General features: G+C 41.8%; 3 protein-coding genes across 4 annotated transcripts; 1 reads left to right on the top strand and 2 right to left on the bottom strand.

Moving 5' to 3' along the window:
• The first annotated feature begins 2663 nt into the window (after nt 1-2663).
• psme1 (proteasome activator subunit 1) lies at nt 2664-9060 on the top strand. 2 transcript variants are annotated; one of them, XM_086191502.1, is made up of 11 exons: nt 2664-3009; nt 3597-3629; nt 3716-3778; nt 4059-4160; nt 5103-5157; nt 6176-6273; nt 6751-6819; nt 6917-6984; nt 7227-7281; nt 7408-7494; nt 8829-9060. In XM_086191502.1, the coding sequence occupies exons 1-11, from the start codon at nt 2971-2973 to the stop codon at nt 8907-8909; spliced, it is 750 nt and encodes a 249-aa protein (XP_086047628.1). In that variant the 5' UTR covers nt 2664-2970; the 3' UTR covers nt 8910-9060. The 2 variants fall into 2 exon arrangements, with proteins under 2 accessions (XP_086047628.1, XP_086047629.1); XM_086191503.1 differs by lacking the exon at nt 2664-3009 and adding an exon at nt 3171-3278.
• On the bottom strand, nt 6507-12322 carry fitm1 (fat storage inducing transmembrane protein 1). Its single transcript, XM_086191501.1, has 2 exons — nt 11984-12322; nt 6507-9891 (listed from the first exon to the last, which is right to left on the bottom strand). Exons 1-2 carry the CDS (start codon nt 12199-12201, stop codon nt 9219-9221), a joined length of 891 nt encoding a protein of 296 aa, XP_086047627.1. The 5' UTR covers nt 12202-12322; the 3' UTR covers nt 6507-9218.
• Nucleotides 12323-14423: 2101 nt separating this feature from the next.
• Nucleotides 14424-27033, bottom strand: dcaf11 (ddb1 and cul4 associated factor 11). The gene is made up of 15 exons (XM_086192301.1): nt 26629-27033; nt 26090-26315; nt 24427-24554; nt 23852-23970; nt 23646-23710; nt 23382-23482; nt 22925-23071; nt 21272-21326; nt 20893-20961; nt 20020-20077; nt 18607-18792; nt 18211-18364; nt 17701-17853; nt 17502-17608; nt 14424-16133 (listed from the first exon to the last, which is right to left on the bottom strand). The coding sequence occupies exons 2-15, from the start codon at nt 26299-26301 to the stop codon at nt 16062-16064; spliced, it is 1626 nt and encodes a 541-aa protein (XP_086048427.1). The 5' UTR covers nt 26302-26315; nt 26629-27033; the 3' UTR covers nt 14424-16061.
• Nucleotides 27034-27671: the final 638 nt, after the last annotated feature.

Consider the following 27671-nt stretch of genomic DNA (forward strand, 5'->3'; position numbering starts at 1 on the left):
GGGTGCTGGCCTGGCACAAGTACAGGTTCCTCTGCAGGCAGTCTCATTGTTATCCCAAGGATCTTAAAAGCAAACAACAGCTAATTGGGAAATATACAGTTTCTTAAAAAAAAAAAAAAAAAAAAAAAAAGAGCCAAACAAGAAAATAGATACTTTTCTCTCTTGTGTGTGTGCTGCAGGAGCCAAGGGAGTTAGCTTAGTACAATTACACGCAGGGAATGGGAAGTGCTAGCATACACTCGTCAAAAGTCACCCAAGGGATAAGGATCGAGATCCTGTTCACGAACAGTAACAGCAGTCGCTCTGCTTGTCATCAACAAACGCTTCTTGTTGATCAGAGTTACAATGAAGCTTTTCAGTTGCTGTGTGAAATCATTGCTCCCGGTTAGACAACTCCAACTTCAGACTGTTGCGAATTCAAAAATTGACTTGTAATTTGTAATTTTAAAATTGTTATTTCATCACAGAGGTTATCCCCCATGTCAGCACTGGAAAAGATGGAGAAACGTGTATTTGATGACTTTTGATGAAGGCGTGCGCTTCCCATGCACTATCATTAATTTTGCTAAGCTAAGTAGCTGTCAGCTGGTTTGCGGGTCTAAGATCCCGAATGCATTGACAGAAGAGAGGAGGGTATCTATCGTCTTGACTGGCTCTGGAGAGAATGACAAGAAAAATAATTTCCACAAAAGTTGATGTGTACTGTTAAGAAAAACACATTGGAAGACAGCTTTTAGTCAACGCGGCCCTGGTCCCTGGAACACGTATTTGAAAGAAAACTTGACTTTTACTCTGAGGGCCCTGCCATATGCTGTTTCATTTATCCACTTTATTCTTTGATTCATTCTTTTCTTTTTGTTTCACTTGACTGCTGTTTTTTCTGGGTTTTTTTAAAAAATTATATTGTTTGTTATAAATATTGGTTAAGCTGTTAAAAAGTGAATTTGAAGGCATGAAACCCCGACACACACACACACACGCGCGCGCACGCGCACAAACACACACGCAGTTTCATAGTATGTTCATTCAGTCATACGGTCTGTGTGTAACTAGAGAGAGAGATGGTGCAATGTTGTTCAGGTGTGTGAACTTTGTCCGTACTGTTTCTCAACAGCTGCACAAAGACGAATAACCCACTGAAGAGTTTTAATCGCCCACTTGATCAAATCAAAGAATCATCAACTAATGGTCCTTCTATAGTAAACAAGTGCAGCCTTTGACCTTTGAACCTAACCTTGAATAATAGCTCATGTTTGAAGAGTGATCCTCTCCACTGCGTCAGAGTAAGTTAGCAGGTTCCACTGCAGACAAGCAGGATTTTGTTGACAATTTGGGAGGCTCTCATGTCCTTGTATTCAATCAGGATCCTGTGTTTGTTTAAGGCCTTAACGTCACTTGGTTGACCCCAGATCTGACGAGAACAGCACGCACACACACGCGCACACACACACACACACACACACACACACACACACACACACACACACACACACACACACACACACACACACACAAACTGTGGCCCCAGTTTTATTGAGGTAAAGTCTGGGACCTTGTGGGTCCAGACTGGGATTGTGTAATTCTAGACACTACATGTTTGTTTTAATGAGCAATTAGAGAAAATTCATGTTATAAAGGTATTTGTGTCAATGACTACCTCTGTGTTCACGCACTCACCTACTTGTTTATTCATTAATAATAAATCCTGGACTTTGTATCATAGCACCTTTACTTCATTTTGGACAAGCAGCATCATCTAGTGGTCACACTCTCAGAGTACAGCCCGGAGTATAAAGTGCGCATATTATATAAATATAAAAATTAAGCCCTAATCAAGGGGTAAATACTGAAAATGCAAACTTTACTGCTTTTGTTTCTAGTTTTTGACGATGGAGGGGTCCCACAACTGAGTGCATCATGATAGATTAAGGCTGTGTTTCATGTTTATTTGAACATACTGAGAAAATCTGTCCCAGGCCAGGAAATAGTTCTGATGATGCCATTGCAAATGAAACAACGGCCTGGTATTGAATTCAGTGCTGTTCTATTTTAATTCTAATATGTCTTTACCTGATGTGTGTATATATTTCAGTCCTATTATTTTTTGGACGGGGAATTTATTCCATATAAAGTCAGTCTAGTTTTTTTTTTAACTTTACATTTGAATCGTTTTACTATGGATAAAATATATTATTCTCCATAGGTTCTTTTTCAAAAATGTTAGTAAAAATGCAAATAGGCTATAGCCAATTTAAGTTTATCTAAGGTTAAATATCACATATAGCAGCTTTTCCCCCAAATACGTAAATGGAACCACAAACAATACAGTTGTGTTCATTTATTTTGAGACATTTAATGGTTAAATTCAGCGTCAAGGGATTTATAAATAAATGAGTAAATAAGAAATAATAGGTGCGTTGGAGTTTGCATGTTCTCCCTGTTCTTGTGTGGGTTCTCTCTGGTACTCCAGCTTCCTCCCACAGTCCAAAGACATCAAGAGGGGACGAGGCTGATTGATACTCTAAATTGACTGTAGGTGTGACTGTGAGAGTGAATGGTTGTCTGTCTCTATGTGTTGGTCCTGTGATGGACTGGTGACCTGTCCAGGGTGAACCCCGCCTCTCGCCCGTTGACGCTGGGATAGACTCCACCCCCCCGCGACCCTTAATGTGTAGGAATAAGCGGAAGATGACGATGGACGGATGGACGTGCGTTGGACGGTGAACAAAACTACAAGTCCCACAATGCAACAGACTCGCTTGCTGTGACTGTGGAAAGTACGGAACCGTCGAGTAATGCGCTGTACTTTCATTTTCACTTTTTATGCTGCGTGACTGCGTGTATCATTCCGTGTGCTACCCAGCGTTAAATTACAAAGATAGAGACTGTTGTCACTCTGTCTCACCGTTCGCCTGGAGTTTAAACATCCTCGTGAACATAATTAATTGACGTTTCATCCTCATTAACGACATGGCTGCAATGGATATTTGCCTCGACTCGAAGAAGCAGGTGAGCTCGACTGGTTGCTCGAACCGAAAATGTTTCCACCAACATGTGACCTTCTTCTGTGTCTCTCATCACCTGATGGCTCACCCAGTGGGTGTAGGACAGTGTCCAGGTCATAGGGTCAAGCTAACCAGCTGTCAGAGTGTAGATAGTCATCAGCTAGCTAGCTGCGAGTCGAAGGTAACTACTAGCTACTAGTTCTAAGATAGCTTATAACTTGTTACCAGGTAGCTAGCTAGCTGCTTGTTTTCAGAGAGTTTATTCGTCATCAGGTAAATAACTCAGAGATCTCGCGTAACTTGCTCTAAGTATCTAGTTAACTTGCTGGTAGTTTTCAGATTATTAGCTACTACTTCTAAGGTAACTAGCTGGTAGATTTCTGCTAGTTTCCTTCTACTTTCCACATAGCTAGCAACTAGTTTTCTGGTAATTAACTCCTGAGTTATCAGGTAGGTAGCTGCTAGTTGTCAGGAATCTAGCTGCTAGTTTTAAGGTGGTTATGTGTTAGTTCCAAGATAACCCACTGCAATACTACTTGTTGAGTTGTGATGAAACAAGTCAGTCGACATAATATTATCATTTCTTTCCAGGTAGATGACTTCTCCCTGAAGCTCACCAAAGAGGTAATGTACCACGTTTTGTTTATTTGTTTAACTCAAAGTGTGCAGTGAGGGGTACTCATACTTGTTTCTTTTGATAAATAACACAGGCAGAAGAGCAGATCGCCCGATACTTCCCTCAGAAGATCGAGGAGCTGCAGATGCTCCTGAAGGTTGGTCCGTTTTAGCCACACTGAGACTATAAAGTCAGTAATGTGTCCCATTTTAAGTAATCGGTCCTGTCCTTGCACCAAAACTGTTTTACAGTCCACCAAATGTTTTCAGTTAAAGTTTTTAAGATGTAGACACTACAGTAATAAGTTGCTGATTGTTACATATCTGAAAACCTCTCCATAAGTCGTCTTTTCAATGAAAGCGTATATGAATCGCTAAAAAGTTCAGAGAGAGAGAGAGAGAGAAACAGGATATTTCTGATTTCTGTGTCTCTCTCAGACGTCTTTCAGCTGCAACAACCTGGAATCATTGAAAGCTCCGCTGGACATCCCAATACCGGACCCAGTGAAAGAGGAGGCCAAACGCAAGAAGAAGGAGGAGGTGCGGCAATGCCAGAACTTTATCTGTTAGAGGCTTTTGTGTGCTTCGGCAAATTTCAAATTAAGAGGTCCAGTATTAAGGTTTATTCATTTGTGGCATACGAATAATGAAAAGAAAGCAAATGCTAATTTAATACAAAAATAAAAGCAGGTGCAGGAATCCAATTAGCTTCGAAAAAAAACCACCTCATAGTGAAGAATACAAACATTTAAAAGATTAGAAGACCGACGTAGAAAAAGGAAAAAACAATATATACTTGTAATGGCAATGGTATTTCTGACTCCTTCTTTAAATGAATAAATAAAAATGATGTGCTGTATGTTTGCGGTCTATGAACCAAACAAACAGGTTCCCTAATATCTGAAGAGGCTGCAACACCACGGTCCCTCAGTATGGAACTTTAAGACCCATTTGACCGTTGGATAGGATGTGATTTATGTACTGCACACGACCACACGGAGTTTTTAATCATGTTTCAATCATTAAAAGGAATAAGCCGCAGTTTGTGGAAGTAACAGGTTTCGTAAGAGGCAGCTTCAAGGGTGCTGCTTGGAGCTGCTCAGCAGAGGTTCCCAGTCATGGGATTATATTTAGTTTCAGTATAGTATCAAGACAAATGGAGGGGGGGGGGGAGGGTCCCCCTAGTTACCATGGAAACCAATCGGTGTTCAAATGTCGCACAGTTGTGTAAATTATTACCCTCTAATGTAGCAGAGGATGTCACGATGCGAGCTGGGCGTAAAGGAGAGGGGAATGTAACTGACAGTCTGATGAAGGCAAAGCCGGTCGTAAGAATGTTCTGGCTCATGCAGAAGCTCTTGAGAATAAACCTGAAGCTGTAAATAAGCTGCTGGATGTGGGTTACACTTTGTATTTAGAGAGAGAATCCAACACGTCTTAATTGAATTGATAATTAAATACCCTTTGATCGTTCTGTTGCAGAAGAAGCAGGCGAAGGAAGGGAAGAAAGACAAGGACAGTGACGAAGAGGAGGAAGGTAAATGGGAAGCGCAATAAAGCCTCTTGCTGATTGAACACACACACACACACACAAAAATTCTTAAAATTTTCATCTTGTGCACCTTAAACAGTCCATGTGGGACAAAGGTGACAGGTTGAAAGTAATCATATTTAAACATTTATTATTTCTGCCATAAACTTTAGGGAAATCCATCATCAAAAGACTGTTGAAGTCTCTGGAAGTGACATTTCGGTGTCGTCTGTAAGCGGGTAAACATTTCCAAGGGCTTCTCAATTGGCTTCCTTTCTCAAATTCTGCTGTCATGCGAACATTGGAGATTCAGATTGAACAGAGAAACCCCTCATCACATCACGAGTCTCTAAACGTGAAGGAACACGCAGCAAATGCCTCCTTAGCAGAAGTGGTACATTTATAAGATCATTTGCAGCCTCTTTTGTACAAGTTTCGAGTCGCAGTGGGGACACATTTTTGTAGTCCACTGCTGAAGCTAGCATCCCCATGAGTTCCCTTGAACAAAGCTAATTGTGTTTTGACTCTGGATATTGGATGATTGATGTCAGTAAGACCTGTGGTGATTACGTTTTCTGAAAACTTTGCTTTTGAAAGATTATCTTGACAAATTAACACGCATTTATGATTTTTAACATTTTTTTATTTAAGCGTAAAGCCTGTCTTCAGGAGTTCAAAGCTAACATTTGGCGATGAATGAGCTCCACTTTGAAAACTTGACTTCAGTGTAAAACAACAAGCCTGGAGCTTCCTCTGTTTTTGGCGTCATGACACGTAGTCTCGTTTAGCCACTTGTTAACAACCACCTTTTTTAAGACTCATAAACTCTTGCTTGTGTGAACCACAGACCTTTTTTCAGGCGTTTAACCTAGAATCCGTTCAAATCCACCAACTTTGACAGGAGGGAGCCTGCTGCCGAGCCCCACGTTCAACAGCACTGATTGACTTCTGGGTTTTATGACTCATGACTGCGTTCCAACCAAGTTTGGAGCCCAAGCGAACAAACAACTGTTTTGTTTTCCAGGGCCTTCCTGTGGTCCCATCTGCTGTAACGAGCAAGTGGAGAGTCTCCTGAAGGAGGTGAAACCTCAGATCCAGACACTGAAGGAGAAGCTCAACATGGTCAGTCCCATTGTCACATGACTTGTCACTTTTGGTTGTGACTACTCGGAGCTACCTCCCACATATGCAACGTTGTGCACACCGAACCACTGTGAAACAATCCACATGTATCTGTGGGGTTCATTTGATTTGCTCACGCACAAGCAGAAAACAAGTAATGGATGACTTTGTCTTTCACTTGTTATGATGACATGAAAGGAGCAAAAATAGACAGCAGAGGGGTTTTTCTCTCTGAAAGCATTTTAATTAAAAGAACAACAGCAGGTATTGGCTTTACATGGCACAGTGCACCTCTGCAGGGATGAACTCATACAACATAGACTTGGCTAGACACAGTGAGACAGGAGCTCGGTGCCACATTGAGCGACGTGTTGATTTAATCTGTTGTTACAACTCCTACTTTTATCTCTACAATAAGTGAGTTCACATTTGACAGATTGTACTTTGATTTTTGATTTTTGATTTTTTTTCTGGCAGGTGTCAATGTGGGTGCAGCTCCAGATCCCTAGAATCGAAGATGGAAACAACTTTGGCGTGGCTGTGCAGGTGGGTACCTGTCAGCAGACTGGCGCTGTCTGTTCTCCACCTTGTTTTAATCTATTTTAGCCGGCTTTGTGTCTCTATCTTGATTTCTGTCCGACAGGAGAAAGTGTTTGAGTTGCTGACCAACACACGCACAAAGATCGAGGGGTTCCAGACACAGATTGCAAAGTAAGAGCCCAAATTCACGTGAGACACTGTTGCACTCTTTGGTTTGAGGTCAAGTTGCCATTGGGCACAGTAACACAGTGACGGAGATCATTAACTCTCGTTGGTCATGCACGTGTAGCTCCCACACATCCACACCCATGTAACAGTGGTGGTAAATATGTCACAGGAGAGGGGTAGATACTTTAAAGTAAGTATCCTGTTGACGACTGTTATGAACATCTCCCTTCTCTTTGGTGTGTTAGATATCACAGTGAGAGAGGCGATGCTGTGGCCAAAGCCTCCAAACAATCCCATGTGGTCAGTATCTCATGTTGTGTGTTTTGATTGTGTCAGCTAAGGATAGTTCTATAGTCTCGTGATGATGTTCTACATTGACCTCTTACTGCTTTTTATGTAAACTTGTGCATGACGTTTGTTCCTCAGGGAGACTACAGGCAGCTGGTTCACGAGCTGGACCAGCATCAGTACTGTGAGCTTCGCCTGATGGTTCTGGAGATCCGCAACACATACGTAAGTCAGCAGCAGTCTATTGTTTACCACTGGGACTCTCCAGGGACACTCTCCATTCACTTTCAATTCCTCATCCACGCAGTTCACTTAGGCATATTAATTAGTGTCGGCTTACTGGAAGAACGAGTTCCCACTCATACGCACATCAGGGATTTGTTTGAACCGCAAATATCACACAGTGGCAAGTGTACGGAATAAAATTTCTGCATACGAGTAGAAGCTGTTATAGATTCACTACATTTGAGTCTCCTCAGAAAAAAATGTTCCCGACTCACGTCAAAGGAACGTGACAACTTTTTAGGAAATTGCTTGTTTTCCGTCCTCCGCAGAGCCAGACAAGAAGAGAGACGCCCTCCTCTCTTCTGTGCCGCAGTAGGGAGCTGAGACCATGCTTGTTAGCTTAGCATAATGAACTGTAGAGGATGGGAAGTATTAGCAGGCCTCTGTGAAAAGCCATCCAATGGATAAAGTTCAAGATCTTGTGTGCAGCGCTTACAGGATCATCCTCTCACAAAGTCAGCCCCGAGCAGCATTAGTTGTTGCTTTTCTTGTCGTCAAACAAACACTTTGTTTTGCCGGCTGAAGTTTTGAAGGTGTTGCGTCAGATCACTTCTCCCACTCTACCTTGTGATTGTAGATCATTTCATAGCATATTAGTGTTAAGCACAACTGTACTCATATTTATGGCAAAGGAACCTTTGGAGAGACGTGTATTACAGGAACATTTATTGCACTAAGCTGACTGGCGATCTGCCAGCTGCTGTGGGTCTCTGCGCTCTCGTGCAGCACAGAAGAGAGAAGGGTTTCCCAAAAGTTAGGATCTTCTTTTGCCGCCCCCCCCCCTTTTTTTTTTGTGCTGTTTTTCCCCCAAATATGTCTGCGTGAAAATGAATGAGTTAAAGCCTGCGTGTACACTGCAAGCACGAAATTTGAAATCGTGATCAGTTCTCCTGTACGTGTGTACCACCATCTGTCGTCATCATGCTCCACATTTACAAGGAAATCACTGGCGTACAGCAGCAGGGATGATGTCTGACAGGAATTCCTCACTTCCTATTTGAAGGGTAATTAGAATAATTGCTGCGTTCGCGATAAGTGGATTCCGTCCTTTAATCTCTGTTTTGTCTCTCCGTTTCTCTGTATTGTTCCTCTGTGTTTGATGCTGAACAAGGAGATGCATGTGTTGATGAAAGGAGCTGGATCTGGGTGCCTGGGCCTGTTCTATTACTGTCTCTAACCTCGAGTTCTCTTGCACTCTTATCTTTCTGATATCTTGCTCACTCTAATAACATCCGCCTTTTATTTTCTGGCTCTCTCTCTCTCTCTCTCTCTAGGCTGTGCTCTTTGACATCGTTAACAAGAACTACAACAAGATAAAGAAGCCGAGAGGAGACGGCAAAGCTCTCATCTACTGATTGCAGCAAACTCTGAGTCTCAACTGCTGCAGCTAGACACAGCTAGTGTTGTATGACACTGTCATATCAGTAACAAAACAACCACCCTGCCAAATATTCTCTTAACTTTGAGTGCTTTTTGGTTCTGGTTACAAAATAAAGCAACCTGATTACTATAGTTCTGCCTCTGCTTGCTTTGTCTTGTAATTTGGGAAAGTGATGTTATAAGTGGTGTGAGTTGCAGTGCAGTACCAGTATTGTTTTCAAAGGTGCTAACAGATACAGGACTGCACCAGCTTTAGGTTAGCTGATTCTCCGACATCCTCAATCTCACTGTTTGATGCTCTTGTCCGCGTCCTGGGCGGCGGGTCCCTCTCCTGGCAACCCGGGGCAGCCCCAGCTGGGCTTGAGTCTGTACCATCCCTGATAGAGGCCTCTCCAGCCCAGGTAGCCCACAGCCCCTCCCATCTGCTGGGAGGGAAACTTAGGAAAATGGGCCAGCAAACACAGCAGCAGAAACACCCACATGGCAAGAAGAACCACACACAGGAGGAAGATGAACCTCAGTGGGGCTCCGGGGGAGCTCTGCCGGGCTTTCCCTTGACTCAGGTGACGGCCAAAGACTGACAGCTCCTCTACAATCAAGAGGCAACACAAGCAGAGGATGAGGACATCCTGGGAGACCTCGTAACCTCGCCACATCATGTTGGCTTTGAGGCAGGAGGCTTTGGTCTGATCTTCATGGAGGAGCAACAGTGATTGTCCTGAGGAGGTGGCGCTCTGATCCTCTTGATCAGGAGTCATCGGTTCATAACAGGTCCCCGCTGCATCTTCCAGGAGGGTCAGAAGGCACTGGCAGGCCCACCACAGCAGCCCCGCCAGCCCAACACGAGAGAGGTGACGCAGGCAGATGGACGCGGAATGACGGGCTGAGAGGGAGAGGAGGATGATGAAGGAGCCTGTCAAGGTGCAGGTCCAACCCCAGGTGGACCTGAGGAACTTCCTGTGAGAAATTAGAAATTCAATTTGGGAGTTTCTGAAAGAGGTGATCAGAAGTACAGAGTTGAGATGAAATATAAGATCAGTGGAAAATTGTTTAGCCCTGATGAGAGCTTCCATGAGCCAACACCAGGAAGAGAGTTGTTTTAAATCATCACTGCATGATTTCATAAACTGTCATGATAATGAGTTTATGAAATGTCTATTCAATACTTTGTAAATTGGTAATAGGATGCCGCAAGCTTCCTGCTACTGCTGCCAAACATCCAGCAGTGCCCTAACCATAACTCTCTTCCTGGTCCAAAATTTTTTTTTTCAATAACAACAAATAAGATCCGTGTGAATAAAAATGAAATATAACATCGCATGACAAATCTTTAGTTTTTAGTTTTCAGCTCGACACAACAGAGCATAATTTCATCACATGAAAATATGAACCTCTTCAGCTAATGTGGTTTTACTTGTTCAATCTTGGGAAGGACGCGTTGCACAAGAAACAGTAGTTGTAACCAAACCAAATAAAAGATAGAACTCGTAATTTTTCTCTAAAACTCCTCCAAGGTACACAACCACACACACACACACACACACACACACACACACACACACACACACACACACACACACACACACACACACACAAGGGTAGATGATTTTTGCAAAAAAACAACAACAAAAAAGCCTTTATGTCACATGGCAAAATCTTTTAAGAACAGCCCACATGTGGATACAAGTTCACACACCTGTACTGTGATAGATTAATGACCTGAGTGGGGGGACGGGTCAAGTGATGCATTCCCAGTAAAGTCGGGGGGGGGGGGGGGTGGGAGGGTTATAGTTTATAGCTAAACCAGGGCTGTCATTTTAATGCATTAATTAGAAATTAACGCGTTATAAAAATTAACACAAGATTAATTATAGCCCACTTGAGTGGCAATTCACTGCGAATTTTACGCAGACACGAGCATTTTCAACTTGACCCACTGAAGGAGCCCTACTTGGCAGCGGCTCGTCACCTCACACATGCGTCGCCAGCCAAAGTCCCCGTTTGAGACTCCGCCTTCAGATGGCCTGACTTAGGTTTTAATCAATCACCAAGAAAAATGTGGATTTCAAATCTTCTCTTCTAATTGTATTCATTTGATTAGTCATGCATGGCAATTTTGTAACCTCCTAGGATTCAAATCTTTATTTGGGGCCCTTAAGCAGATATGAGATTAAAATGCGATTAACTAGATTAATTAATTACAAATCCTGTAATTCTATTATTTGATTATTTTTTAATCGCCTGACAGCACTAGTCTAAACTAAATAAATTAGGCAGCAAATTATAGCTTGTACACTTTTTTATATGCCAATTACAAAAACGAAAAATCTCTTTTGTCACACTGAGATCACACCTGCAATTATAGCTCTGCTAATTATTTTCACTTCAGCGTGTCCTTCCTTGGACCTATACGTTACCACGAACAAAAAAAACAACAACTACAAATAAAAACAGCAGTTTAATCTTATCTTTCAGAGCATTGGCATTTTTTTTTTCAACTCAAACAGGTTTTACAACTGTAGGAATTCTTGGAGTTTCTCCTTTCACACATTTCCATGTTCTACATAACGGAAGTAACTTGCTTTGTGCCATGAAAGTCTCACTGGTGCATCCTCAGCTCCGGTCACGCAACCCTCCCTGTTTTCTGTTATTAGAAAGCAGTTGTTTCCACTCAGCGAAATATTCCAACCATCTGAGTTGTCCCAGCATGTGCTGAGCATTATTTTAGATACATTCCTGTGAATTACTCTCTAGCAAGATTCAGACTTGCGGAGATTTAACGAGGGTTTAAAATTAAGCTGAGTGAATTTGACGGAAGTTTGGATCGAAAACATGAGTTTGGCACACCGCCAGGGGGCCAAATAATACCTTTACAATATTTGCTTGTACTTCACATGTTGACTTAAAGTGTAGTTTGGAAAACTTCCTATTTTTACTTGCTCCTACTGTACCATTCCTGTTGAGCTCTGTATGACACCCACAGGAAAGCATGCAGGTCAAAATGAAGCAGCCAAAGAATGTAACTTACACACGAACGTATCTTTCTCACCTGTACAGGTAGTGGTTGCTGTTTGCGAAGATGCTGTACTTTGACACCCAAAAACTCAAAATGGGCCCAAACAGAAGCAGACCAGACAGCAGGAGGTGGAAATGTCTTCTGAAGGGGTTGCTCCCCAAAACTCTGCCCATGAGGTTTGTCTCGAACACCAGAACAGCATTCAGGAGTTGGACTATGAATCTGGCTGGCAGCAGCAGCCCTGCAGCCATCTTGTGTGTCTTCTTCTTCTGTCCTCTTTGAATCCAGTCACAGCCCCGAGGTGGAGTCTCCTTATGCGTCTTTGGCCTGGGAAAGTCACACCAGCTCTACTGTGGAGGACCGACTACTGTATCACTGTCAGGCGTGAAGGAGAGCACATGCTTTATAAAAATACAACCCCTCTGTCCCCTTCACCCTGTCAAACCCTCCCCCCTCCGAAACTCACTGAGCAGACAGACATGCTGCTGCTCCTGCTGCCGCTGTAACTCAAACCCATTATTCTCCAACACTTCCCTTATCAGATGATGGCTGCTGGAAAATAAACCTGCTGTGACGCAACCTTACCCACATCAGAGGGTCTGTATTTCACATCTAAAAGTCCTGTAAATATAATCATCCTGAGAGAACAAGGATGAGAAGTTCCTCCTTTAGTTCTCCAGCTATTAAAGCCAAAACTAATTTAGATGATAAACTGTTGCCAGTCTGCATTCGGTGCCACGAACAGCTGCGTTCACTCACAGCCCTTTTTATTTCCAGACGCAAGCGTGTTCAGACAGTGCAACACAAAAAACTGCAGTAGCTCCAGATAATACGCACAAATACACAAACCACTCAGAAATGCAAGAGTTTTTCTTCTCTGAAACACAATAAAAACGTAGGATTGCTCCTTTAAGTGAAAGGCCGATCAGACCACTGCTATCAAACCTGTACTGGCGAGTTTTGTAAGAAGAGACATAAAAGTGAAAATGAAACCAGACACGCCAAAGAACTGTGGTCTAATTTTAGCACATATACAGCATCGCTGCCATTACAATGACCTTCCAGGGACTCTGTAGCAGTTTATGGGAAATTGTCTCTTTGTGTGTGTGTGTGTGTGTGTGTGTGTACTTGGTTTTTGTTATTTTTTGGAGACCTTTTCTGGTATAAACACGAACCCTTATCAGGACCCCAAGTCCTCATGGGGACCAAAGACCGGTCCTAATACAGCAGACCTTAATTTATGACCACCTGGTCAAAGGTGGAGTGGAGGTGTGAACTGCAGTTAGCTTGAGGTTGAGGTTAGGCATCAACTGGTTAGGGTTAGGATTAAGATTATGGTTTGGGTTAAGATATTCACATGAATGGAAGTCAGTGGAATGTCCTAATAAGGATAGCTACGTTAAACCTGTGTGTGTGTGTGTGTGTGTGTGTGTGCAATAGTAAAGGTACAATTTTACAGCAAGTAAAAAACAAAACAAAGTTTAATAACTGAAAACTTCTGAGTTTGATTGTTTTGGTCTGGGCTGGATGGCATTACTTTAGCATCATAGTTACTTCAAACCTTTGTTTTCTTTTGGATGAATAACTAATTATTTATACTCCTTCTTTTTACTCTGTCCTCAGTAAGTATTGCAAGGTAACTTAGGGTTAGTACTCACAAGTGTCAAAAGTATCAGTACTTGAGTGTTTGAATTTAGGGGACTTTTACTTCATGACATTTCAAAGGCAATATTGTCCTTTTTAATCTATTAGATGCATCTGAACCTGTCAGTTACTTTGAGAAATATTTTGCATTAGAAACCTGATCAAGACTTTTAAATGTGAGGATATGAACTGAATGTTCTTAAGCATGGAAACACACAAACATCATGTGGAATGTGTACTTTTACACTTGAGCAAACTAAACATCAGCCACTTCTAAAACCTCAAGTCCCCCTCCAGTCAAGAATAATAGTTTTGGTTTTGTTCCTATAGTTGCATGTTTGAGCTCGACTGTATAGAACAGGGGTGGGCAATCAGGTGCCATGGAGGGCCGTGTGTATGCAGGTTTTCCTTCCAACACAACACTTTAAAGAGTGATTCCACTGATTAACACACCTTCAGCCACAGAAGAGTGTTAATCAGTGGAATCACCTGTTGAAGTGTTGGGTTGGAAGGAAAACCTGCATACACACGGCCCTCCATGGCACCTGATTGCCCACCCCTGGTATAGAACAATGTTTTCATATTTGCTGGTGAAGAGATTTTAGATGGCGGGCCTACAAGCAGGATTTGTGACATCATTCATAATTTGGAAACTGATACTGGTTGAAAATATAAGAGATATTATAAAAATAATACACTTGATTTCTATAGCAGGTCAAAGTACTTAACAGCAAAGTTTAATGTTTTATGTGCAGCTTTGAAGCTTCCAGGTTACAAAGAGAAGCAGTAGACGTCTTGTCTCCAGCTGCAGTATTTCTACTTTTACATTAGCAAAGGAATTGTGTATTTCTACCACCACTGCTCATAGTTCTAAATCTGCTGACCTTTTAATGGGAAGTTTTCATTAAATCAAACATAATCAGCGAGAGGTTGTGAGAGGATACATTTTCAATTTATTGCTGTAATATGTTGCATCTTCTCAGAGCCCCACATTAGCGTGACGTCAGCAGCGCGACGTCAGCAGCGCGACGTCAGCAGCGCGACGTCAGCAGCTGTATTAAAAGACTCATTCATGGAGAAACATTTACAGAAAGGTTTTATTGTTACTGTAAAACAACAGTCTGAGTGGGTGTCCGTATAAATACCTGAAAATTGCATAAACAGATCAGATTGTAAGTTTTCATCCAAAAACACATTTCCAGTCCCTTTCAACTGAACAAATCACACACATTCGAATCCTTTGGACAGATCCCAGGTTTATATTGGTTAACAAAACATTTTTTTGTTTGTTTTTGTTTATTTTGACTTCATCGATTCAGTAGGGTTTAAAGAGTTGAGGGCTGACATGGGATCAATAAGGTCTCAGACTAAATCTGAGATGAGATTACATCATTACATCGGCCCCTAGCGACACACATATAAACTAAGACTATATATTCAAGTGGTCACATTCCTGGTGGGTTAATCACAGGAAATGGACTTGGAACAGCTGTCCAATGCGGGGAGCAACGCTAAAGTCAGGAAAGATGCACGACAGCCAGCTTTATGTGCGACTTACAAAGAAGATACTGGATGATTACTTAAGCGTATTTGTTCTTGTGTTGTGTTTGAACGTAATGCCCTCAGAAATAGGACACAACTTCGTGACAGCTGAATACACCAGGCACATGCGCAGAGCAACACGGCAGTTGTTGCAGCGCTCTTGAATATTTTCCCACTACTCACAACTACACACTATCTTGGTAAATAATACAACACAATCTAATAAACACGAAACGTGTTTAATTACGACTTCAATTATTTATATGAGGCAACGAGGCGGCAGCGCCACTTTGTGGGTTGTTTTTTTGTCTATGCATTAAAATAAATCAATGTGTATTCATGGTGTTGCGGGTTTGCCGCGTACATGCCCGGTGTATCTGAAACTACTGATCAACCATCTCTCTCTCTCTCTCTCTCTCTCTCTCTCTCTCTCACACACACACACACTCGCACACACACTCGCACATTAAAAATACTATTCATTTATACAGATTTACCAAAGTCACTTTCTCCTTGCAAGATCTGACAGCGACTTGTACAACTAATTTACCATTAGATTCAACAGCTGATGAAGGAAGTGCAGTGCTTCAGCACGGAAGTGTTTCAGGCCAAACTGAAAATCTTTGGCCTGTTGGTTTTGTAAAAGACAGTGAAAAAGAAGACAAAAGGAAACAAAGAGGCCATCTCACTGTCATATTCTGCACTTGACAAATTCAGGTTTCGACGCCTTCCAAACAAACACTTCACAACCACTCGAGATTATAATTATTAATATCCAGCATTGAATTGAAAAGATATTGAAGTATCTCAAAGTCTGTGTCAGCTTATTCCTATGTTTGGGCTGGCCTCACCCCATCTGTGATGTCACTTCCTCTGACATCTTTGTCTCTCTCTCTATCGCAGTCTCAAGGACTTTCAGTGACTGTCAGTCGGTCTCCCGGTCCTCTTCTAGAGGGTGGGTTTGTCTGTGCTCCCACATTCGCACTGCTCCATCCCACTGGGAAGAAACACAGGAGGGGGGGGTTCAGAAGTTACAACAAAAAGAGACAAAATTGCTTTTCATGGTTATTGTTCCTGGTTACATTCCCACGCTAGCTTGATTTGTCTGTTCAGGGAGTTTCACGTGTGTCAGTCTCCCAAAGTTCACATGTAGAAATCTGTATTTTACTTGAGATAAAAATAGCGGGTGTTTTCACCATAAAACTGGCAATTTTGCCAAGGCTGAAATTCACTCTATTCATTCTGTGTGCTGGGTGCAATGCTGTCCCAGATGACCTAATTCGCTCTATTTTTGGTAGTTGACGCATTGAAATCATCAGCAAAATATGAATAGTGAATACACTTATCAACATGTCTATGCATCAGAACACTGCATGTTCCATGTCACAGGTTAAGGTAGACATAATTCCTTTTTAAGATCAATTTCCGAAACAGCTAAATGCACACCTTAACAACAACTTAATCTAAGCTGTTTTATCGGAACTGCACGCAAACATGAGGATAATTTCAGACCGGACTCTGCATGTGGGTTTTCCATGGTAACAATTCCAGCTGTTGACTTTCTTTTTGTACAAATTACACAGCGCGTGTAGATATCGCCTGGTCACTGTTTCAGACATGCTGCGAAATCTTGGCTCAAGTCTCAGTGAATTTACACTTCCTCATGTTGTGTGGGTTCTGTGGCAGCTAACTGGCAAGACAGTAGTTCTCCTTCTCTGAGCATCCAGGCAACAAAGAAATATAAATATTGTTGGTTCGGATCTGCTTAGTGTTGCTGTGAGAGATACACTGTTACTTATCCTTTAAAAAAAGTTACCAAGAGAGACTTAAATATACAGTGTCGGAAAGAAAGCAATTTATTTTCTCAGTTTTAAGTAAGTAATATTACTTTGAAAGCTGCCAAAGCAAAATCAAATAGCAAAATTTTTTTTTTATTATATTTTAAGGTTGTTGTCATTATAACTAAACCAAATAAGCGTAAACTTTCCTAAAAAAAATACAATTACTGCAATCTATATTATTATTTGGACATTTAAGCCTTTCTTGGTTAGTAGCAGAGAAGAGATGACACGAAACAGGGACCAAACTGTGTGGAAAAAGGCATCTTTAAAAATTAATATATTCTATTATATTATAATATCAATATCAAATTAATATTGACACATCGTTTAAGTGTTAAGATTATTTTGTGATGAAATCAAATTACTGGAGTGCTCAAATTGAATGCAGTATACAGATAAAACCCCTTTTTTATTCCTGCTAAAGGTCAAACTGGCTCAGAGAAAACCTCCATGCCGGAGGGAACACTGCTGTGTTCCTTCTTGATCCTGAAAGTCCCCTTTATGACCGCGAGCTTTTAACTCACAGAGCTGCTAATGATGTTGTCCTCATACGGGTGCCAGCTGACATCCCTCACACAGGCGTCATGGCCGGAGAGTCTGGAGACCACGCTGCCAGTCAGCACATCATAAACTGGACAAACACATAAGGAGGTTAAGTTACACTAAAAATGTAGAGTTTTGTAGTATCATGTTTGGACATGTTTGGGGGGGACGGGGACTCACTGATGATTTTGCCAGTGGAGCAACCAGAGTAGATAAACCTTTGGCCTGTGCTGAACTCTGGAGAGAAACGGCAGCGAATGAGAGTGTGGAGAACGCCGTGACCACGGTACGTCATCACAGAGGTGTCGCCGGTCAGCTTGTGTCTCTTCAGGGCTGAAACCCACAACATGAACAATAAACTTTTGCCTCATCAGCTCCCTAAAGTGATTTTTGTAACTGAGGTCTGTTGAGAACAACTGTCTTCCTGGACAGCTATGATCAAATAGCAATGTAGGTTTTATCATTTTGTTTCTTAATCTCAATTACCCCCCCCCCCCCCCTAGATCTCTTGACTTCTTTTTCTGCTCTTTTCCTCTGATGTTCCCATTAGAGGTCTTATCCCCTTCCTCTCAACACACACTAGCATTTCACCTTTCTATTTCCCTGCTCTTCCCACATTCCAGCTTTTTTCTCTGCTTTATATTCCTGCATGCAGCTTCTCCTCCTCTGGTCCTTCATCTCCCTCCTCACCTCTCTGGGGAACCTGCTGCCAGCGATAATCCCAGTTCTGCTGGGTAACAGCCAAGCGTGAGGCTGCCAACCCTTCTTTGGGTGAGAACTTCCTGACGTCCCAGAGCTTGATGGACTGGTCCTTTGAGTTGCTGATCAGATAACGTGCGTCACCCTGGTAAAAACATAAAACAAGTAGAGAGGAGAAGATTTTCAAATGGAAACAGAGGGGAGAGACGGAGGGTGCAGCCGGCCTTTGATCCCCGGGTTCCACTTATAATTAACTGGATATACTATACAGCTAATTTTGGCATGAATTCACATCTTCACAAAATGCAAACCTCTTTCACTCAAAAACTTCCAAATATGAACACTGGGTAACGTGTCATTACCAGACAGATAAAACACTCCCCCCACCTTGCTGTGGATGAAGGTGATGCCGTCTCGGTGGCCGGCCAGCTGTCCAACAGGCTGCGGTCTGTCCTCCCGCAGCGTCCGTCTGTCCCACACTTTGCACAGCGCGTCGTCACTGCCAGAGAAGAGCAGCTGGGATGAGCTGTCAGCGAACGCCACCGCATTCACATCATCCTCATGGGCATCGATCTGGTGAGGAAAGAAGAGTCAGTGAACAAGAGAGGCATGCTAGCCAGCAGGCCGGCTGTGTGAGACAGTGTGTAATGTCGAACATGAGAGGGATTTACAATACGAACATGACAATACATCTTCAGCTCTCTGCAACAGATGAGCACAGGAGCGCTTTATCAGTGACTTATTAGGGACTAATTCAATCTTTTTCAGACAGCTCTCTAAGCGCTAAATTAAAGCACTTTCAAGGTATCTTAAACAAACCTGACCAGTCTCAAAAACGTGAGTATCACATCGAAATTGGAATTATAAATGCAAAGAGGAAGAACAACATCCTAACAATTTGGGCTTCAGGAGAATAACATGAGGAATTTCTTAAAGACTACAGTGAAGTCATTCACAGGACTTCAGCCTCCTTCACAGCAAGCGTTTCCTCAAAATCAATAGAAAAGCCTTCATTGTTTAAATAGGATTAAAAACAAGACTAAAACAATAATTAAAAAAGCAGTTTACGATCAGGACTATGAACTTCCTAGCATGCATGCTTTTAAAAAACACTCAAACTCTAACCACTGAGCCAATGCACCACTGAATACTCACAAATACTGTGATGGAATCATGTCGTTAGAATCGTGACAACATTGATGTCTAGTTGGAACATGAGAATGTTACATTTTTCAAACCTAAATAGAGAAATCGTCAACATTTTTTATGAAACTGTACAATTACTTGTGTCACGCCAACACCCAGAGAGTAAATATCAATAATGCTGGGAAATTTCCTAATATTGTTTAAAAAAAAAAAAACCTCGACAAAAGGTCAAAACGATTTGTTGGCTTTGTTGTCACTTAAGTGCTTTCAAAATGTTTTGACGAGAGCCATGATTTTATTTTTAATTTTTCTCCTTTTTTTCCATCAAAAGATATGAAATAATACCGACTTATCCATTTATTCATCCCCACACATGATACAGGTGAAGGAAGGACACAGTGAGGGAGACAGTGATGAAGCAGATGGTAGAGGTCAGCTACCGACTTGTACACAGAGGGGGTCATGGGAGGAAGAGGAGGAGGAGGATGAAGGTGAGTTTAACCCACCCTCGCTGTTAATTCATTAGTGACAACAGGGTGATGTAAAACTTGATGTGAGCTCACCTTGACCGCAGGATGAGGTGAATGTAATAAGGAAACAGGTAGATAGGAGCATGCAGAAGGAAAAACAGCAAAAGCACTCAGAGACACGAACCTTCAACGTCCGTTTATTCTGGTCCAGGTCGAAAACGTACAGGCAGCCATCGTTCGCTCTGAAAGGAAAGAGGGAAGGACTTTGAATGAACCGGTTTTGCGTCTCGTCTTCCCAGACTTGGCATTTTATAAGTCAGGACTCACGTTGAAAATTTATATAAGTGTGCGAATGAGAAGAAAGAATTCCACATTGAACAGTTTACACTTATGCCTTGGTTTCAGCTGGAAGTCTTCCCAAATCCACCTCGACCCAAAGTCTCAAGACCCAATCAGAGAGCCGTATAGGTTTGATACCGCATTTTATTAGAGTCAATTAGGATGGGTCAGTTCTGCTGTTTATCATTATGTGTAATCTTCTAAATGCATGGGGAAACGTAGTGATTTGTGACTCTCAGTACTCTGAAAATAATCAATTATCATGCTACATCCAACAAAATGCAAAGTTGTTTCTGAACCTGTTGTACAAGCAAGGAAGTGCATCATTTTGAAATGAAAGTCTTGCATGACAAGTGGACTTACACTGAAGGGATTAGTCATGCTGAAATAACAAAAGATGTGGGTTTATTTATATTACTAACGTTCTTAGCAAGCAATTAGATCATTGACAGATTTAATGAGTCACCTCACAATCAGGCAGCACCGGATTGGAAGGCTTCTACATTTGGTAAGACACAGAAGTTTTGTTTGATAGTGAATAAGAAATCGTGTCATTAAGGGGTGCGTGTCTCTCAGGGCTGACTGGGTCTCAGTTTTCTAATAATAAAAGGTGCTGTTAGATTTTTGAAAGTACATTTCAAGGGCTCTTTGGGTTCAGGAATTAACTTCAGAGCCCATGAAGGCCTTTAATTTAAACATAGAAGCACACCGTACTCACCCTCCCAGGATCTCTTTGCCATCTGTGGATGCAGCCAGTGAGAACACACAGAATCTCCTCTCATCTGGACTAAAAACCACAACAATACACATTCAAGTTGAGACCTGAGCAACTGAGCAACAACTGCAGCGTCCATCCAACACCAAAAAGCCTGATGAGGACATGCATCACCTCATCGTCACAATGCTTCTGTTAGCAGCACTATGAGTGTCATGGTTGCTGATCTCTCCAATTAAGCACACAGAGCAAGCGGATGGACGTCGGATGTCATGGCATCATTCAACCAGGGGGGTGATAAAGGGAGAGTAGGGTCGGATGGTAGGGAATGATCAATTACCTGCTCCGTAATGTTATAAGTTACTATGAGGGAAACACTAACTTGAGGTCCAGGGCGGTGTGGTTTTCACTGTCTCCATCTATACTGCACAAATGAACTGCAGGGAGGACACACAGAGAGAAACAGATCAGAGGTAATGTGGTTAGACTCAATCAAAGACTCTTCTGGTCTGAATAGTTAAAAACCCCAGCCATGTGTTTCCTGAAGCAGTTTAGCCAGTTTCAATCAGTCTGCCCCTCACTGGTATAAACCATTTTTTAATATATCCCTATTGATCTTGCTCAAGTCTCTTTACAAACAATGTGATAAACATAGTGTCCAACGGACTTTCAAATGGTGTACAAATAAAGAAAAACATTACTTTTCCAATTATTATTTGTTCCACAATGATGGCATACTTCATATGTTTATTTTCAGGGTTTCAGAATGGAAAACAATTTATATTGATTCTATTCAGATTAAATCATCATCAGTAAATATTGGAGATCAGTCATTTCCATTGTTAATGATCAGCATATCAGATATCCGAAGAAATGATATTCAAATATTGCCCATCTCCAAATATCACATAACAATGATGGCGCAATGGTGCCCCAATAAACTGATGACCAGACAGTTATGAGTGACAATGTCAGAACACAAATTGTTCATATCCAGAAGTGAATTCTTCAGATGCTGTATTTTAGTCACACCAGGCATTTAAATTCAAACAACTGACCAAATTCCTTTACAGTTTTTTTTAAAACCTCTAATTAATGCCAAGTCCATTGAGGAAACTCCCTCAAGATATTCCTGAGACATCCAATACAAAAAAAGGGACTTATGTACATACGGACAACTTGAAAACATGAAGGGCCCTCCCTATTTAAGCGATCTGTGGTGCCAGGCAGTTGGCATCATGTGTGCACCTAATTATTCATATGAGTGTTCCAGGTGTGACATCACTCAAACCAATCAGACTGCCTCGTGTCAATCCCTTTAAAGTCCAAGTTGCACCAGGACTTGGTGTGTTTCAGAGGCGCACACATTCCAACCCTGGAGAAGTGAGCACTTCTCATCTGAAGAAACGGACCTCCTCGTGCGCCAAGTGAACATGTGCAAGCCCGACTTATGTTTATGTATGGAGGCAGCAGGCATCCACCGAAGCCATCAGAGTGAAGCAGGCCTGTGAGGAGGTGGTGGCCAATTTTTCCATGTTTTTGGGAATCAATAGAACCCCACAGCAATGCTGCATATCTGCTCATCTGATTGATGCACCCTTTATATCGCACTTCACGCATAACACCATTGACCAGATACCATCCTCCTCTTGGTTTAGGGCACAAATATTCTCTGATGTCCCCAAATAACCATACTTCATTAAAATACATGGCACCTGTTGGCACATATTGAGCAAAAGTTCACTTGCTGGTTAAAGGGCGATGGGGCCTGGCATGAAAACTTTACAGCTTTAAACTAGCAATGACGCTCGCGCTCGACCAAGTGCGAGCTTGCGCCATGCTTAAAAGAGGGCCTAGTGATTACAAAGGTTATGTGTTATTAAGGTCAAACTTAACATACATAATAGTACATCTTAACTACAGTGAGGCGATGCAGTGTTTCTAGTTCAGTATGGAAGGTTCTCTGGCAGTAAACAGGACCATACAAAAACTGTCACAGCATCGTGTTGTGTCTCAAAGGGCGTCCTCGCCTTACTGTAGTCAGACCAGCTGGAGTAGAGCACATGTTGCGCGTCAGGGGTGAAGCAGACGTCCAGCACGCTCCAGCCGACGTCTCGAGCCTTCACCTTTTGCCGCAGGTGAAAGCGCCCCCTGGTGGTGTCGTACAAGCGGATGTTCTGATCTGTCGCGAACAACAGAAAAACAAACATTCCATTAAATATTAGCTGGATTGATTTTTTTTATAAGGATCTCAATTTCAATGTCAACCTAGAAAATAAAAAACTAAAGCAATTCATAATATCCATTGCACACATTTCTGTCAAATCTGCGTTTTTGAATAGTTCAGGATTTTGCTTGTTGCAGAGTTTGCGGCTACAAATACTGCAAGCCTTTACTGACCCTACATTCATGACACTATATAAATTGTCCTTATTATTCATTCTCATAATGAGTAATTTTCAGATAGAATTTAATTGACAGGAGTAATTTACCTTGGCAGGCAGAGAGAAAGATGTTGCCATTCTCACTGTACACTCCACAGAAGGCTTTCTGTTGGTATGTATCCTTGTGAGAGACATAGTTTGGCAGGAAACTGAAAGAACATGAGCGACAACATCATTTGACAGATGACAACACAAGTCTTCTTCAATGAGTCCCACCTGGAACAATGATTTACAACACAACACAACTGATTCTTGCTCTTCGATGCTGAGAATTTGGAGAGAAATTGTATTGTAAGATAAAAGAACACTTACTGTGTGCGGATACGACTGCATTCTCCGTGGGAAAAACTTGAGCCTCTACATCTTCCCTGTTCCCTCTATAACGTTGATAAGGAGAACAACAGACAACCGCTTTATATCTACTGGGAAATACACAACTGACAAGCTGGATGAACACTTGAAAACACACCATCAGATGCGTAAAATCGATCTTTTAGCTGGATTTCAGCCTCGCGTACCTCTGTTAACATGTGGGTGAAACTGTGTTTGTTTTTCAGGGCGGAGGACGCTGTTGCTAGCAGGATCTGAGTTCGGATCTCACTACAGTCCACCTCGTGGGTATCAGGTTGGGAGTCCACTGCAAAGATAACACAAAAAGGGTAATAATTATTATCTCACAACAAACTTTCAGAACATGCTATATTCAGTTGTGTCCTTGCAGCAGTAGTTCCCCCAAAATGCAATAGACAGTGAAGCCAGATTGTTTGACTGAATGCACCATCTGGTCACACTCGGTGCTACAGAGAATGAAAGATAAACAGAAAAAGTATTGTATTTTTGCTTGAGCTCAAATCACAGTGTTTGTGGATTACTGACCACACAATGCACTTGAGAGTTTGTAAGCTGATGGTTAACAACACCTTCACTGTAGTTAGTACTTGGTGGTTAAGTATTGCCATAAGCTTCAAGCTAAATATATGTCTGGCTCCTACTGCATTCTCTGTGGCAGCGAATTAAATGTCTTTGACCTCAAGACATCGATTTATCAGTACTTGACAGGCAAAATACAGTGTTAGGGTGGGAGTCAGAATACCTGGGGGATTGTAGCGGTCACCCAGCCGACCTTCCCAGGCTCCATCGCTGTCCTCATCAGAGTCAGAGTACGACTGGACCAGCTGCAGCCCCGTGGCTCCACTGCCATGGACCAGTCTAACCTGGCCCCTGCACACAAACTCCACTTTAACAGTCCATTCAGATGGGGATATCCCATTTTAGTTTCTCTCTATAGTAGTGGGATTAACACTAGTGAGAATTTCAAGGAACACTTGATAACAGTAGAACAGAAATCTAAATATTGATAATGGTGTTCAAAAAATCTGTGACTTTCTTGTTCTGACTCATCAGGCGGGTTATTATCAGATCCCCTTCAGCTGTCACAGCTTACAGACTGAACATTAACCGAGGAAATTCTGATATTCCAGCATCTTTAAACGCACTAAAATAATTATGCTGGTGGGAACATGTCTAATTCCACTCTCTCTCTCTATACACATATATATCACTGGAGCTAAAAGAGGACCTACATAAGGTACCACTCGCTACTCGATTATTCACTCTCAGACTCAGGTAGGTATTCAGTTGACCTGAGCCCACACAGGCACAGAGAAACGTCAGCCACACACTCATGGCGGCTGCAGACATGCAAAGTGGCAAACACAAACAATTAAAGGTTCAGCATCTTGCTCAAGGGCACCTTGAAACAACCACTGAGGATTCTGAGACCTAACCAGAAAATCTCACTCAGCTATAATTTATATTGATTGATCAGCCTCCTATTGTATTAACCAATATTTACCTCTTTGACTGGGGTCGGTTTAAGACAAAAAAAATAAAATACTGCTACTGACCAAATGGTAATACTGTACACCAGCATCCATAATCAGCATAGAATTGCACAACTGAGGTATCCCCAATATCTTACATATAATTTATGCTGATCAACACAGTTCAACGAATCACACTGGAATGATCATTACATGGTCAATTCTACATCAGTGTGTAATTTGATGAGGTCATAAACTCTGAATGTCAATTTTCAAGTCTTAACAATACAAATGTACCATAACAGAGGAAGGTGGTATCTAACCTCAGCAGTACCAGACTGATGTCCTGATCCTGCTCTAATAAAAAAAACAAACATATTAAGACGATTTTTAGGGATCAAAGAAAGAAAACTGTAAAAAAAAAAAAAAAAAAAAAAAAGGGGACTTCAGTATCTTCAGTGATTTTCGGGGAATTTTTCTATTCGTAAGCCTGATATTATTACTTTATATCTGGCAGGCCAAACATCACCTGCTGGCCACACTTTGGTCAGCCCTGGTGTACAATATTTGCCTCGTCACTCTCACTGCACTGTTCTTACATGTTAAAAGACCAGATCCACAAATTCCTGGACTAGTGTACGGTATATTGTGATTAATTTTCTTCTTTGAATCTACCCATCTGTCAGTTGTAGTTTCTTGGATTTCTCTTTATACATTGATGGGAAAAAAAAAAGATTTTAGATATGCAACAGCAATCTTTTTCTCTCTTCTCAAATGATGTGAAGCTGAAGCTTCATTCTTAGAAAATGACATTGGTGTGACGATGTTCTACTGACAAACAAAATATAACACACCGGTCTGGGAAAGCAGGTAACAATGTCATGACCCGAGTAACTGTCAGGGTGTTTGTTCGCCTCCCCCTGCACTATTTACCTCCTCAGTAGATAAGCCAGCACTTCAGCTAGATCTACGTCCTCCTCTGAAGCTGGCTGCCTGTCGCCTTGCTGCCTGTCAGCCGTCCTGCGGCCCCGGCTGCTGCTGCTGCTGCTGCTTTGATTCGGTTCTGCTGCGTCGGACTGCTCAGCTGGGTTGCCACTGGAGGAGCCCCTTCCACCAGACATCCCAGAACTGGACTGAGAGCCCATAGACTGTGGAGGGCCTGGCGGGGAGAAAGAGACGAGATTTAAGTGTCAACTGAACAATTACTGATAGGAAAGAGTCCAACTAAAGTGTTTTTAATGCGTGAGTGCACTGAAGAAGCAGACAAACACAACAATTCAGTACGAGTTAGATAATACAATATCAGTGTCAGGCATGTGGAAAACCGTGACACTCCCTGTGATTCATGCTGGAAAACTGTTCGTTGTGTAAAATGAAGTCGGCACGCATATTTGTACTGTGCGTTTGCGTAAATATTCAGGATGCGGAGGACTTTGGTAAGCTAGCAAACAATGCTAACGACCAAACGTTACCGTCAAACGGTCTTCTTGACAGCTCGTCGGCCCAGCTCTATGTCGTTTCCCGGTGAGCCGAATTTATCCGGTTTAATACCTTGGCTCGGTTGGGCGTATAATTCTAACGTTTATTAAAAAAATGCTGAGGATTGGCAGCAGTGTTTCATCACTCGGCTAAGGCCAGTCCGTGAATCGCCATGTTGTTTACAAAACTGTGGAAGAAACCCTGCGCGTGCCCCTGCACTTTCGTCGTCACGTGACGACCATCATAATTGTGCAATTAAAGTTGGTGTGTGTCGAACTCGGAACCGAGTGTTACCGAGGTGAACTACACAAAACAAACGATAAAAACAAGAACATGGGAATAAATCACGACAGACACGAGTCAAAACGGTGAAGCAAAATGCCTCAAAAGTTAGAAACATGTCGAGCAGCCGAGAAAAAAAATAAACAATGAAAAATAAACATCGGTAGACCACACAAAGTAATCGATTAAAAATGCCTTTCAGAAAATCATAATCAATCAAAATTCATGTTGCTTTTTTTTTCTTTTCATAATTTTTTCTTTTCAGAAAAATAAAAAAACAAAAAACTCCCACAAAACAAACAATACCATCCCACCTCCGCACTAATCTTAATGCCAAAAAGTTATGAGTGGAACTGATCAGATGCCATCTGCTATCATAAAACAACAGAGGTAGGATATATGAAGAAATTTGACAAGTTTTGTGTGTGTGCGTGTGTGGTGGGGGGCAAGATGAGAACATTCCAGAGACACTTTCAAATTTGAGGACAAAAAAGTAAAAAAAAAATAAAAAAAATTACAATTCAAAATAGTACACAAGTACAAGAATTAAAGTTAAACTGAAAAACAAAAAGGTAAGTTTTAGGTTTGTTTAAAAAGAAGTATCAGCTTTTATATTACACACAAATGTTTTCATACATACTGAGACTTTTTTAACCCATTAACTTGGTCTATTGGACAGGAAGTAAAACCTGATCCTGACATCTGCTTTGTACCTCTCATCACACTAAGCCTGTATAATTGCCTGGTATAAAGA

The sequence above is a fragment of the Aulostomus chinensis genome, chromosome 21 (genome assembly GCF_037954235.1).
Source record: "Aulostomus chinensis isolate RoL2024-O1b breed Wild chromosome 21, RoL_Achi_v1.0, whole genome shotgun sequence".
In the NCBI taxonomy this organism is placed as follows: domain Eukaryota; kingdom Metazoa; phylum Chordata; class Actinopteri; order Syngnathiformes; family Aulostomidae; genus Aulostomus; species Aulostomus chinensis.